This window comes from Thamnophis sirtalis, unplaced genomic scaffold, assembly GCF_051295495.1.
Source record: "Thamnophis sirtalis isolate CommonGarterSnake01/CBP01778 unplaced genomic scaffold, rThaSir2_p1.2 scaffold_1, whole genome shotgun sequence".
NCBI classification, from domain to species: domain Eukaryota; kingdom Metazoa; phylum Chordata; class Lepidosauria; order Squamata; family Natricidae; genus Thamnophis; species Thamnophis sirtalis.
In genome coordinates, this window is record NW_028261381.1 from 175,390,152 (window position 1) to 175,405,478 (window position 15,327).

At 46.5% G+C, this 15,327-nt stretch overlaps 1 protein-coding gene and 1 pseudogene across 1 annotated transcript; both read right to left on the reverse strand.

The window, feature by feature from the left end:
- Positions 1-141: 141 nt before the first annotated feature.
- LOC148049873 (phospholipase A2 inhibitor beta pseudogene) lies at positions 142-1,540 on the reverse strand (annotated as a pseudogene).
- An 8,001-nt stretch (positions 1,541-9,541) lies between these two features.
- LOC148049874 (phospholipase A2 inhibitor beta) lies at positions 9,542-10,830 on the reverse strand. The gene has a single exon (XM_087703364.1). It carries the CDS (start codon positions 10,808-10,810, stop codon positions 9,812-9,814), a length of 999 nt encoding a protein of 332 aa, XP_087559490.1. The 5' UTR covers positions 10,811-10,830; the 3' UTR covers positions 9,542-9,811.
- Positions 10,831-15,327: the final 4,497 nt, after the last annotated feature.

Sequence of the window (15,327 nt, forward strand, 5' to 3'; positions counted from 1 at the left end):
TCTACATGATGGCTGGGGGATTCTGGGGACTGAAGTCCAATCATCTGAAAGCATGCCAGCTTGGGAATTCTGGGAGTTGAAGTCCATCCATCTTGCAGCACACTAGCTGAGCAGGCTGCGAAAAAATCCATCTCAAAGGCTTTAGCAGGCACAAAGTTGGAATCCATTAAGTGAAGTTGCAACTTGACCGTTCAAACGTTTGGGGAAAGCGCAAACCACGTTCTTTGGGAACAAAGCCACGCCCTCCTTCCGCGCCCAGTTGAAGAGGGCCTGCAGGCGGCAGTCACACGCCCAGGGATTCCCGGAGAGATCGAGCGTGAGCGCAAAAGACATGTTGACCAAGGGAGAATCCAGAGACACGATATCGTTGCTGGCGAGATCCAACCATCCCAGATGCTTCAGGGACCGAAGGAGCCCAGCCGGAACATGGGTCAGGCTGGTGTTCCTCAGTGAGATCATGCTCAGCTTGGGAGTCCCATGGAAGGTGTTGGGGGAAATCGACTGGATGGGGTTGTTTTTCAGACTTAAGACCTTTAAAAATGTGAGGCCTCTAAACATCTCTGGAGAGAGGCAGTGGAGGAGGTTGGAGGAGAGATCCAGGGACGTCAGCAGGGTCAGCTTACGGAAGCAAGAATCTGGGATCTCCTTCAGCTGATTGTGGTCGAGACGCAGCTTCCTGAGGTCCTCCAGGGTATCGAACCAGGACGGGCGCAGTTTGGCCAGTTGGTTTCCACCGAGGGATAAGTAGGTCAGGTTACCTGCATTGGCAAAGAGCGCTGGAGGTAGATCTTCCAGGAGATTTCCGGAAAGATCCAGGTAGTGCAGGTGTGGGAGGTTACGGAAGAGGCCACCCGGAAGGGTCTTCAACTGGTTGTTGGTCAGATAGAGCTCCTGGAGCTCCAGAAGACCCTGCAGGGCCTCTGTGTCAAGGCCGGAGATCTGGGTGGCCTGAACAGAGATTGTGTCGGTTTCACTGGGGAAGCCTTTGGGAAATTCATGGAGCGATGAAACATTGCAGATAAAAAACGTATTTTCTGAGCCGGGAAGGGACAGGCAGTGAGGGACCTGTTGGGTGTAGCTGTTGAGGGACATCACAAGGCAGGCGATCAGAAAAAGTGGAGTTGGAGGCTTCATCCTATGGGGAAAAAAAGGGAAAGACAACACCTTAAGCTTCCCTCTCACATGTGGCCCAGCCAGGAGCCCTCCACCCAATCCTCTGTTTCTGCCTGCTGTTTCCAGATGCCGCACTGACTTTTCCTTAAGCTGAATTCCACCGTCACCACCCGGTTGCTCAATCAGGGTTGAAGCTCTCCTGAAATATCTGCAGCCCCTCCCAACTGTGTTATTTCCAAATTTGATAAGAGGCTCGGAAGAGAAGATGGTCAGAATGGGCTGAGGCTGAGGACTGGACGTGTTATTCATCTCTCTTATTTCCCTTTCTCTTTCCTTCGCTTCTCCTCTTTTCACTTCTTTCCTTCTTTCCTTCCTTCGTTGCTGCATGCCTGCCTCTGTCCCTTCCTTTTCCTTGACCTTCCTCTATCCTTCCTTCCTTCCTCCCTTCCTTCCTTCTTGCCTGCCAGCCTGTTTGCCTCTGTCCCTTCTTTTTCCTTGACTTTCTTCTATTTCTTCTTCCTTCCTCCTTCCCTCCTTCCATCCAGCCATCAATCCTTGACTCCTTTTTCATTCCTCCATTCCCTCTCTCCTCCCTCCACTCACTTACCTTCCTTCCATCTCTTGCTGCTTTTTTCCTTTCTCCGTTCTCTCTCTTTTCCCTCCCTCCTTCTCTCCACTTTCCTTCCTCCCTCCCTCCCTTCATACCCTGCCATCCACTTCCTTGCCTCCATTCACTTTAAAAACCCCAAGAACACCACCCGGCTGCAAGGCCCCCCCAGCCACGATTCCTTGTTTGCTTGTTCTTGCTGTTCTCTTTCTTCCAGAACGTGAGCCTGAGTGTGAAACTTGTTTGCAAAGAGTCCAGGATTTCTTTTTCTCTGTTAGAAAATCTGAAGGACTAGAAATTTGGAAGAAATGGAATCAAACCGATGAAGTCTTTTGCAGATTCCAAGGCTTTGATTCCCACACTCTTTCTTTCTTTCCTTCCTTCCTTTTTTCTTTCTATCTTTCTTCTTTCTTTCCTTTCTTTCCCCCTCTCTCCCACTGTTTCCTTCCTTCCTTCCTTTCTTCTTTCTATCTATCTTTCCTTCTTTCTTCTTTCTCTCTTCTTTCTTTCCTTCCTTTCCTCCTCCCTCCCACTGTTTCCTTCCTTCCTTACTTCTTTCTATCTATCTTATCTTCCTTTCTTCTTTCTCTTTCTTCTTTCTTTCCTTCCTTTCCTCCTCCCTTCCACTCTTCCCTCCCTCCCTCCCTCCCTTCTTTCTTTCTTTCTTTTCATTCCAAACCAACACTCAGCTTGTGCAAGAAAGCCAAAAAGTGCCCACTTACCTATCGCTCTCTGTCCAAACCAAATGTCTGCCAGCTTCTCTCCCTCTTTTTGGTCTGCTGTGTCCAGCAGTTACTCTCTATATATTTCCGTGCTGGGAGAAAGTTCCTGCCCTCAAAAATATTTCTCAAAAACTTTGGTGAAAATTCCCCCGTCCTGATTGCCTCACGGGGAGAAAATAAGATCCAGTGCCCAACTGAACCTTTGTTCAAAGGCAAATGTTGACAAATGTTGAAAACCTGAAGCCTTTTCCCAGAAATAACATTTCTCTGTTTTTTGGGGGGAAGAGAAACAATTTTCTCATCTCTTTTGGAAAACCGCCTAAAACAAGTGGAAAAAACCACCCCTAGACCAGTGATAGGGAAAGATTTTTGGCACCGAGGGCCCAAACTGGAACATGCGTACAAGCACACTCATGTCTGCACGCTAGAGTGCTGGGAACCTGAAGATGCACATGTGTTTTTGGCCTTTTTGGGCCATTTTTCAGTCCATTTTCAGGCTGTTTTTCTGGTCTTTTGGGGCCATTAGTATTGATTAATTAAGGAGATGGTTTGAAGCAATTCATTCTTAGAATTTACTCTTAGGTTAATAGAATAGATTAATAGAAATATAGGAATATTATGTGATACATCTTTCTGTGTGTGTGTGTGTATATAAATTGTTAAATCTCTCATTCTCTTTTATCCTATGATAGTTGTTTTCATATAATATATGAATCTATTGATATATAGAGTATACCACCCCTTAATACTCCTTAAAATTGATAATTGAGTAGAGGAAGAGGGAAGAGGAGAGGGAAAGGGAGGAGAAGGAGAGGAAAGAAGGCAGTAAGGAAGGAAGGAAGGAGAGAGGGAGACAGGGAGGGAAGAAAGAAAGAAATGAAAGAAATGAAAGAAAGAAAGAAAGAAAGAAAGAAAGAAAGAAAGAAAGAAAGAAAGAAAAGGACTTGAGAAAGTTATGAAGGAGAGAAGAAAGTGGGAGTTTTGGAAAATAACTAAATTAGGGATCCAATTCTTCCAAAAAATGACAAGCACTATAAATCTAATGAAAATTGGCACGGGGAGGAAGCCAGCATCACAGCCGTCTCTAGCAGCTACCAGCCCTTTGAACCAAAGATCTTTGGAGGATATGTTACAGAGAGAAAGATCCAGTTCAACTAAGGAGCTTCAGATGATATTACAGACTATGCAAGAGGTAATGGCTAAAGATCACGAAGAACTAAAAAAGGATATTAGAGAAATAAGAAATGATACTGGAGAACTAAAGGAGAGGATGGAGAAATGGATGATAAATTTGAGAAGTTCCAGGAACAGATCAATAAACACGCACAAAGAATAAATGTAATAGAAGGAAGGTTGGAGAATGAGGGGTGAAAAATGGAGTAGCTGAGTTCTAGGCTGATCCAGGCAAACAAAGAACTTGAGTTAATCGTCCTCACATTAGAATCGGAGAAAGCAGCCCAATTTCTACGGTTTCAGAATGTAAAGGAAGAAAAAGGCAAGGATTTACCAGACACGATGGCAGACTTTAGGGCAAAGGCTTTGGGAATAGGAAAGGATGAGATGGCAAGTGAGATCGATGAATGTAGAATGTAGAATCCAGACAAACTATGCAAAAAAGAACAATTGGTGCATTCACAACTTCTGGAGGGCAAGCTGTTCCACTGATTAATTATTCTAACTGTAGGAAGAGACTGGACAGTCATCTGTCTGAAATGGTAGGACAGCGATGGCGAACCTTTTTTGGCTCTCGTGCCATAAGTGGGGGGAGCGCAGGGGGTCGTGTGTGGGTGTGCTGCACCCATAATGCAATGCGTGACACACACACACCCAGCGCGCATGCATGCATGACAGGCGCAACACCCCATTTTTTGCATGCTTTTTTCACCCTCCCCAGGTTCCAGAGGCTTTATAGGAGTCTGGGGAGGGTGAAAACAACCTCTCCTACCCCCCGGAGGCCCTCCGGGGGCTTCAAGAGCTTCCCTGAAGCCTCTGGAGTGCAAAAAAAACCGGGCCTACAAGCAAACCGGAAGTCACTTCCAGGTTGCTTATAGGGCCGATTTTAGCCCTCCGGAGCCTTCAGAGAAGTGACTTCCATTTTGCTCATAGGGTCGTTTTTTGCCCTCTGGAAGTGGGCCCAGGGGAGGCTGTTTTCACCCTCCCCAGGCTCCTATAAAGCCTCTGGAACCTGGGGAGGGAGTAAAATGGGCTTTTAAAAGGCTGAACTCAGCTTGCCAGCGCACACATGCCTGCTGGCCACCTGACAGGGCACACCTCGTGTGCCCTGACAAATAGCTCTGCATGCCACAGGTTCACCATCCCAGGTATAGGACAAGGGTGTCAAACGTGAGGCTTGCGAGCTGGATCCAGCTTGGGGGTGTGTGTTTAGATCTGGCTCACGGGGCTGCCGTGGAAATAGCAAAGGACCAGCCCGTGGTACATCTGCCAGCGAAAACAAGCTCAGGGGGACAGTGCGCATTGACTTCTGTTTTTGCTGGGCTGCAGGAGGCCGTCATAGCTGAAAACAGTCCAGGAGGGCCACACGTAGACTGAAGGAGGTTGAGCTGGCCACGCCCACCCTTGACCATGCCCCCCTCCCCCTCTGAGGTCAAACACGACCCTGATGCGTCCCTCAGTGAAATCGAGTTTGGCTTCCCTGGCATAGGGTGTCCTGCTGGAGCAGGGGGCTGCATTAGAAGACCTCCAAGGTCCCTTCCAGTTCTATTCTATTCTGATTCTGAAAATGGGTGAGTTTTCAATTTTTTTGGCTCCCAAAAAAGGACGCATGGATGGGCTCCTTGAATATCTCCCTAAGGGATGCCTCAATTTTTGATGACAGCTGGAACCAGAAAGGCCCGGCAGCAGAGACAAGTTGGTTAGAGAGGGTCATTGGCTTAATGAACGGGAATCTCGGCAAACTTTGGGAGAAAATGAAGGAGAAAGGGGCCTGGCATTCTGTGGTCTGTGAGGTCGTAGAGACTCGGACACGAATTTGTGAGTGAACAACAAAAGGTTATTGTGCTGCCTCAGCAATATCTAGAGTGTGTAAGAATTAAGAGGTGTCTCCTTTAAGAAACTACCTCCTGGGAAATGTAGTTCCATGACATGTGATCATATATGTGTTTCTGATTGGCCAATGGGGCATTCTGCCTGCGCGCAGAATGAAGCCAGTCATTTTAAATGCCATTGTGAACCAGAGGAGCAACGCATGTGCCTCCTCTCAACATGGGAGCCAAATCATCATCTTTTTACACCACGTGATGGGACAGATCCCCTAGTGTCCCAGGTCACATTGTCGCCATTAGGTGTCCTGGTGTCTCCTTGGGAACCGGATCCGTCCTCTGGTAACCACCTGTTGGGATGACCTTGGTTCTTATGAGATAGCAGTCTGTTTTGACTAGGCTACATTCCATTCCTCTCTCCCCGCCCCCTTCCTCAAACTGTGTGGCGACTTGGGAAGCGGAAAATGGCAGCAGCAGGCTCAATCCATTTCAAAGTTGACACCCGGTTTTACTTGACCAGAGTTGTGTTCTGTAAAACCTAACTTCTGTGGGATCCTATCTCCTTGGGTGAAGGTCTTGTACATTGTGTGGAAGAGAGAAGGAGTCATTTAGAAAAGTGTTTGTGAGGCTCTTACGGAGAGAAAGATGGGGATGATCTGGCTCAACTCAAAACTTTTTTTATTACCTGTTCTGGAACAAGCTGAGTCCAAGGCATCACCCTCCAGACAAATGGTTCGATGCCGACAGAGTAAAATTGCTCAGACTAGATCTACTGTGTTTCCCCGAAAATAAGACCATGTCAGCCCTGCGGCCATTTTTTTCTTGTAGATCTTTGGCCTGCCACACTTTCTATTATTCTACTACGCATTTTCATTGTGGGAAAATGGGAGGGGGGATTGTAAGGAGTAAGATGCTATGTAGCCATAACAACATTCTTTCTAGAAAACCAAGGTCATCCTTTGTCTTTGCACCTCTGCACCTGACCGGAATTGGATGGGTAGAAGCTGCCAGCATGGCAGTGGGAGATTGGACCATGTGATGGGCTTGTGGGTGTGGGGGCAAGATCTTCAACTTTCAACTGGGTGGGGAAAACCGGGAAGCTTTCAGATTCGGGTTTTCCACAGATGTGCCAACATGTCTCTCTTAATAAATTGCAATACTTTGCCTTGGATTCTGATTTACTTTTGGATGCTATTTGGAACCCTGACATTCAGGGTCTTACATGACGTTTTGCTCCATTAGGACTTATTTTCCGGTTAGGTCTTATTTTGTGGAAAACATGGTACTAAATGCCCCCGTCTAGCTGACAGTCTTAACTGGGGTTTATTTTTGGGATAGGGCTTATATTACAAGCATCCTGAAAAATCATGCTAGCATTTTGTGGTAGGCTCTTCTTTTCGGGGAAACACGGTATCATTCGGTTTAGACTTGGTGTCCCTGCGTGGTTGCCAAATTGTTAGAAGAAAATTCTGGCTCGTTCCGAGGTGGCGCAGTGGTTAGAGTGCAGCACTGCAGGCTACTTCAGCTGACTGCAGTTCTACAGTTCGGCGGTTCAAATCTCACCGGCTCAAGGTTGACTCAGCCTTCCATCCTTCCGAGGTGGGTAAAATGAGGACCTGGGTTGTTGTTGGGGGGCAATATGCTGACTCTGTAAACCGCTTAGAGAGGGCTGAAAGCCCTATGAAGCGGTATATAAGTCTAACTGCTATTGCTATTGCTATTGCTATCTATCTATCTATCTATCTATCTATCTATCTATCTATCTATCTATCTATCTATCTATCATCTATCTATCTATCTATCTATTGCTATCTATCTATCTATCTATCTATCTATCTATCTATCTATCTATCTATCTATCATCTACCTACCTACCTACCTACCTACCTACCTCTCTCCATACCTCCATCTCTATCTATCTATCTATCTATCTATCTATCTATCTATCTATCTATCTATCTATCTATCTATCTATCCGAGGTGGCGCAGTGGTTAGAGTGCAGCACTGCAGACTACTTCAGCTGACTGCAGTTCTACAGTTCGGCTGTTCAAATCTCACCGGCTCAAGGTTGACTCAGCCTTCCATCCTTCCGAGGTGGGTAAAATGAGGACCCGGATTGTTGTGGGCAATATGCTGACTCTGTAAACTGCTTAGAGAGGGCTGAAAGCCCTATGAAGCGGTATATAAGTCTAACTGCTATTGCTATTGCTATTGCTATCTATCTATCTATCTATCTATCTATCTATCTATCTATCTATCTATCTATCTATCTATCTATCTATCATCTATCTATCTATCTATCTATCTATTGCTATCTATCTATCTATCTATCTATCTATCTATCTATCTATCTATCTATCTATCTATCATCTAACTACCTACCTACCTACCTCTCTCCATACTTCCATCTCTATCTATCTATCTATCTATCTATCTATCTATCTATCTATCTATCTATCTATCTATCTATCTATCTATCTATCTATCTATCATCTATCTATCTATCTATCTATCTATCTATCTATCTATCTATCTATCTATCTATCTATCTATCTATCTGAGGTGGCGCAGTGGTTAGAGTGCAGGCTACTTCAGCTGACTGCAGTTCTGCAGTTCGGCTGTTCAAATCTCACCGGCTCAGGGTTGACTCAGCCTTCCATCCTTCCGAGGTGGGTAAAATGAGGACCCGGATTGTTGGGGGCGATATGCTGACTCTGTAAACCGCTTAGAGAGGGCTGAAAGCCCTATGAAGCGGTATATAAGTCTAACTGCTATTGCTATTGCTATTGCTATCTATCTATCTATCTATCTATCTATCTATCTATCTATCTATCTATCTATCTATCTATCTATCTATCCGAGGTGGCGCAGTGGTTAGAGTGCAGCACTGCAGACTACTTCAGCTGACTGCAGTTCTACAGTTCGGCTGTTCAAATCTCACCGGCTCAAGGTTGACTCAGCCTTCCATCCTTCCGAGGTGGGTAAAATGAGGACCCGGATTGTTGTGGGCAATATGCTGACTCTGTAAACTGCTTAGAGAGGGCTGAAAGCCCTATGAAGCGGTATATAAGTCTAACTGCTATTGCTATTGCTATTGCTATCTATCTATCTATCTATCTATCTATCTATCTATCTATCTATCTATCTATCTATCTATCTATCATCTATCTATCTATCTATCTATCTATCTATCTATCTATCTATCTATCTATCTATCTATCTATCATCTAACTACCTACCTACCTACCTCTCTCCATACCTCCATCTCTATCTATCTATCTATCTATCTATCTATCTATCTATCTATCATCTATCTATCTATCTATCTATCTATCTATCTATCTATCTATCTATCTATCTATCTATCTATCTATCTGAGGTGGCGCAGTGGTTAGAGTGCAGGCTACTTCAGCTGACTGCAGTTCTGCAGTTCGGCGGTTCAAATCTCACCGGCTCAGGGTTGACTCAGCCTTCCATCCTTCCGAGGTGGGTAAAATGAGGACCCGGATTGTTGGGGGCGATATGCTGACTCTGTAAACCGCTTAGAGAGGGCTGAAAGCCCTATGAAGCGGGATATAAGTCGAACTGCTATTGCTATTCCGAGCAGCATTTCCAAAGAGCACAGGACAATTGCTTGAAGCAGAAATAGAATTTATTGAACAACGAAACAGAAAAGCACATTGGCTCAGTAGCATAACGACGCTGGAGATGATCCTTCCCCCATGGTTCGAGCCCTCGTGAGATTGCCTCAACTTCTGCCTACCTAGCAGCTCAAAAGCAGGTTCTGCTTTTTTTTTCTTTAAAACTAAGATATGTTAAGTATATTGATAGGGAAGCTTAAATACCATCAACATAGAATGGAGTTTGCTCAGAAGCGGAAATACACCAATGAGAGGAAGAGTGGGAAACAGAGGAGAGAAGAAAGAAAGAAAGAAAGAAAGAAAGAAAGAAAGAAGAGAGAAGAGAAGAAAGATGGGAAGAGAGGGATAGGAGAGAGGGTTAGGGGGAAGATGAGGAGGATAAGGAGGAGTGGAATGAAGAGAGAGGAGAAGGAGAAAGGAAGGGGAAGTAGAGTAGAAAAGGATGATGGAGGGAAGAAAGGAGGAAGGAGAGAGGTAGAAGAAAGAGGTGTATGGAGAGCAGAAGAGCTAATAATGGGTTTTTAATCTTTCTGGGCGTTGATGACAAGAGGAACTGATGCAATTACTACTTAATACAATAGGATATTGGCTATGTAATAGTATACATGTGATTATATATTATGAAAATGGAAAATAAAAAAAGTATATTTCTAAAAAAAAAAAAGCAGATTCTGCATAGAAATCCTGCTGTTTAGGAAGCGGGTGGGGAAAGGATCCACCTTGAAGGCTTAGCAGGGACAAATTTGGGATTTTTGAAGTGAAGTTGCCTCCTCACCCTTGAAAAGCTTTGGGAAAACGCAGATCGTTTCCCGCTCGGCATATAAATGGATCTTGTGCTCCTTGACCCAGGTTAGAAGATTCTCCATACGGCAGTCACAGGCCCAAGGGTTTCCTGAAAGATCCAGACTGAGTTTGGAAGACGGGATGGCGACTGGAGGATCCAGCGTGGTGAGATCATTGTCGGAGAGGTCCAGCAACTCCAGATTGTCCAGTGGCTGAAAGACCCCAATGATGATGTTGGTCAGGCTACAGTTGTTCAAGGAGATCATGCTCAGCTTGGGTCTCCAATGGAAGGATCTCGGGGCAATACATCGGATTGGGTTGTTTCCCAGGTTCAACCTCTCCAAATTCTCTAGGCCGCTGAACATGTCTGGAGAGAGGTGATGGAGGCGGTTGGAGGAAAGATCTAGAAAAGTCAACTTCTTCAGCTTATCGAAACAAGAAATCGGGACCTCCTCCAGTTGATTGTGGTCAAGGCTCAACATCCTCAGATTCTCCAGGGTTTCGAACCAGGATCGGCGCAGTTCAGCCAGTTGGTTTTCACTGATGGATACATGCGTCAGGCTCGTTGTGTTGGTGAAGATCCCTGGAGGTAGATCTCCAAGGAGGTTGGTGGACAGATCCAAGGTGTGCAGTTCCGGGAGGTTACGGAAGAGGCCACTCGGAAGGGTCTTCAGCCTGTTGTTGGAGAGATGAAGTTCCTGGAGCTTTGGAAGTCCTTGGAGGGCTTCCACGCCAAGGCTGGAGACCTGGGTGAACTCAACGGAGATCATTTTGGCTCGTACGGGGAAGCCGGTGGGAAATTCATGGAGAGATGGGGAGTTGCAGACAAACTCTGTGATATTTTCTGGAGCAGGCTGGGGCGGGCAGTAAAGAGCCTGCTGGGTGTAGCTGTTGAGGGACATCACAAGGGAGACGATCAGAAGAGCTGGAACGGAAGACTTCATCCTGTGGAGAAGCAAGGAGAGAAAGGTAAGTAGACAAACATATCGATTTATCTACCTGGCTGAGGCCATCTTTGTGGCCTGAGGGCAGAAGAGGAGACATGGTGGGCATGGGAATATTTAGCTGGGGTTTTGCAGTCGAAACAAAAAGCTTTTCCTGTGGGAACCAAGGTCATTCCAGCAGGTGGCTCGGACAGGAGGAGTAAAGTAACTAAACCAGCCAGCCAGCACCACTATTGGACATTGTGACTGATGACTTGGGGGCAGGGGAAAACTTTTTTTTTTAATCAGGTGAAAACCGTTTTCACCAGATGCGCCAACATGACGTAGCCAATAAATTTGTTCTTTGAGGAATCTACCTGCCTTGGAGTTTTGCTTTCAATGGGCGCATTACTTGAAATGCTGACGACTGCCTCCAATTCAGGCATTCAAGACAGATTACATGTAGTCCTCGCTTAACGACTGGCTGCTTAGCTAACATTCGGAAGTATGACAGACCATCCCAAAAGGTACTCACGACATGATTTCAAAGTCCTGATTGCCACATGCAATTGCGTTTATGGTACATAGAATAAATACATACATAGTTATTATTAAGCCTAATAGCAAATTAAGCATTAGGTGGAAAAGGGGAGAGGGGGAGTTTCTAGGGGGAAGAGCCGAGGTGGTGCAGTGGTTAGGGTGCAGTACTGCAGGCCACTTCAGCTGACTGTTATCTGCAGTTCAGCGGTTCAAATCTCACCGGCTCAAGGTTGACTCAGCCTTCCATCCTTCCGAGGTGGGTGAAATGAGGACCCAGACTGTGGGGGCGATATGCTGATATGCTGACTCTGTAAACCGCTTAGAGGGGGCTGAAAGCCCTATGAAGCGGTATATAAGTCTAACTGCTATTGCTACTCCTTCTAGGGGGAAGATTCTCTAGAAGGAAGTCAAAATAACAGAGTGGGAAAGGGACCTTGGAGGTCTTCTAGTCCAACCCCTTGCTCAAGCAGGAGACCATACTATTTCAGCCTAGTCTTTTCATAAAAACCTCCAGCGATGAAGCAGCCGCAACCTCTGGAGGCAAGTTGGTTAATTGTTCTCACTGTTAGGAAGTTTCTCCTTAGTTCTGCGTTGCTTCTCTCCTTGATTAGTTTCCTTCCATTGCTTTTTGTCCTGCCCTCAGGGGCTTTGGAGAGAATAGATTGACTCCCTCTTCTTTTTGGCAGCCTCTCAAGTATTCAATGACTTTTTGAAGACTGCTATCTTGTCCCTTCTAGTCCTTCTTTTCTCCAGATTGGCCATTCCTGCAATCGTTTACTTACTTACAGATGAACAGAGCCGGAAGGGACCTTGTAGGTCATCTAGACCAACCCCCTGCTCAGGCAGGAGACCCTACACTATTTCCAACAGATGGCAGTCCAGTCTCTTCTTCAAAGCCTCCAGGGATGAAGCTCCCACAACTTCAGAAGGCAACTTCTGTTCCAGGGGTTGATTGTTCTCACTGTCGGAAAATGTCTCCTTATTTCCAGGTTGAATCTCTCCTTGTTCAGTTTCCATCCATTATTCCTTCTCTGGCCTTCAGGTGCTTTGGGAAATAGCTTGACCCCTTCCTATCTGTGCGGCCCCTCAAATATTGGAAGATGTTATCATGTTCCCCCCTGGTCCTTCTCTTCACTAGACTAGCCATGCCCAGTTCCTGCAACCGTTCATCGTATGTTTGAGCCTCCAGTCCCCTAATCATCTTGTTTAATGATCTTGTTTGCTCCCTCCCTCTCCCACCCTCCCTCTCTCCCTCCCTCCCTCCCTCTGTCTGTTTCTCTCTCTACCTTTCTCTGGCTCTCCATCTCTCTACCTCCCTCCCTCTCTGTCTCTGTCTCTCTCTTCCCCCCTCTCTCCCTCTCTCACCTCCCTCTCTCTCTGTGTCCCTCTCTGTCTCTCTCTCTCCTCCCTCTATGTATCTCCAGCTCCCTCCTTCCCCCTCTCTCTGTCTCTGTCTCTGCCTCTCTCTGTATCTCCCTCTCTCTCTCTGTCCCTCCCTCTCTCCCTCCCTCTGTCTCTGTATCTCTCTCTCCCTCCCTCCCTCTCTCTCCCTCCCTCCCTCTGTCTCTGTCTCTCTTCCTCTCTCTGTATCTCTCCCTCTCTCTCCATCCCTCCCTCTCTGTCTCTGTCTCTCTCTTCCCCCCTCTCCCTCTCTCCCTCTCTCTCTGTGTCCCTCCCTCCCTCTCTCTGTCTCCCTCCCTCTCTCTCCCTCCATCTCTCCCTCCATCTCTCCCTCCCTCCATCTCTGTCTCTGACTTTTTCCAGAGTCTCAACATCTTTGTTTATAGTGTGGTGACCAAACCTGGATGCAGTATTATAGGTGTGGTCAGAGGAAGGGACTTTGTAGGTCATCTAGACCAACCCTCCCTGCCCAGGTAGGAGACCCTACACTACTTCCATCAGATGGCAGTCCAGTCTCTTCTTGAAAGCCTCCAGGGGTGAAGCTCCCACAACTTCCGAAGGCAACTTCTGTTCCATGGGTCGATTGTCAGAAAAATTCTCTTTATTTCTTCATATTTTCTTCATATGTTTTTGGCTCCAGGTTTTTGATACTCTTAATTGCTCTTCTCTCCACCCCACCCCAAAGTCTCAACATTGTCCCATATATCTGGACTCTCTGCTCTTGCTCCCCAAGATTGCATTGGCCTTTTTAGCAGCTGTCCGACCTTAAAGCCAGCTCGGGTTTAACTTCTGGATGAAAAGGGCCAGTTTTTCATTGATGAAAGAAATGTCCTTCTGGGTTCGGCTCCAAGTGGGGGAAAAGACACTGGAGACATGGAGGCTGCTTGGAAAGATGGTTTTAATGGTGGACAGGACCCCATGGCTTGAGCCCTGAACAGAAAAGGTGATCACACAATTCAATGTTGGTGGAGAAGAAGAGAAGGGCTGAGGGAGGGGCTTGCTAGGCTTTTTATAACCTGTTCAGTCCCACCTCTCTGTTTCCTGTTCCTGTGTAAGAAATGTATTTTGATTGGTTGTCAGACTCCCATGGGGCCATGCAGGGGCAACTCTCTAGGCTGCGTTTTGAATCCAGGTTTGGTTGAGTTCTCAGATGCCATGTGGTCAGTTGAGTAAAGGGCCAATATTATCATGCCTTAATCCCATCCCCCCTGGAGCTGAAGGGGAGAACTCTTTATTATGTAAAAGGGACTAGCTTGGCCTTCTTAATGGCCCATTGACAAGGTAGGGATGGGCAGGAAGCTAAAGGCAACTATCCTGTCTTTTAAAACATGTTTCTTTCTTTTCATATCCAGAGAAATATTCTGCCTTTTCAATACTTCCTAGGATACTTCATTTTTTCTGGGAGAGGGCTGGGTGATAACTTCCCACATCCTCTCGCGGGCTGTGAAAATGCAGCTTTGGGAAAGAGAGCAGGAAGTCCTCACCCCACCCGTCAGTTTGGTGAGAGGACTCCCGAATCCGAAGCAGGAACTTGGGTGGAGAAAGTATCTCAGAAGGGACGGTCCTTACTTCTGTGGTCAGCAAAGGGAGGGCTGCCCTTTCAATCACACGCGTTTCTCTTATTGTAACCGTACGGTAAAGGCCGTGTCCCCGTTCTTACTTTCCTGGTTTGGACTTCCACGGAGGACTTTCACCCCTGCCACTGCCCAAATCCCTCCCCCCCCCTCTGCTCTCTCTGCCTTCCATCAGGCAGAAATCAGGCATTTCCTTCTGTTCTAGTTTGCCATCGTCAACGTATTGCTCAAGCCAGGGACTCCTAAAAGAGGGGCTTCCCCTCCTGACTTTAAGGTTATCTGCAAAGGTGATAAGGGGAACTTAATGGAAGAAGGTCAGACTAGGTGGTGGCTGGGGAAGTGTTGACTAACTTCTTCCCTTCCTCTTCTTTCTTTCTTTCTTTCTTTCTTTCTTTCTTTCTTTCTTTCTTTCTTTCTTTCTTTCTTTCTTTCTTTCCTTCCTTCCTTCCTTCCTTCTTTCTTTCTTCTTTCTTTCTTTCTTTCTTTCTTTCTTTTTTCTTTCTGCCTCCCTTCCTTCTTTCCTTCCTTCCCTTCCTTATTTCTCAAACTTGTTCCTTCCCTTCCTACTTTGCTTCTTCCTTCCATCCTTCCTTCCTTCCTCCTTTCACTTCCTTCCTTCCTTTCTTCCCTCCCTCCCTCCCCTTCCTTTCTTTTCTCTCTCTTTCTCTCTCCCTTTCTCTTTCTTTCTTTCTTTCCCCCTCCCTCAAAGATCCTTTTCCAAAGGGCAACAGGACTTTCTTGGTTTTTATCTTTGAAAACTTCCCTCCCTCCCTCCATCTCTGTCTCTATCTCTCTCCCTCTATCTCCCTCCCACCCTCCCTCTCTGTGTCTCTCTCTTCCCCCCTCTCTCCCCCTCCCTCTCTCTCTGTGTCCCTCTCTGTCTCTCTCTCTCTCTCTCTCCCTCCCTCCATCTCTGTGTCTATCTCTCTCCCTCTCTCAGTCTCTCCCTCTCTCTATCTCCCTCCACCCTCCCTCTCTGTGTCTATCTCTTCCCCCCTCTCTCCCTCTCCCTCTCTCTGTGTC

Bases quoted from the DNA above. Each gene is read 5' to 3' on its own strand.
- LOC148049874 (XM_087703364.1), bottom strand. From the start codon at position 10,810: ATGAAGTCTTCCGTTCCAGCTCTTCTGATCGTCTCCCTTGTGATGTCC.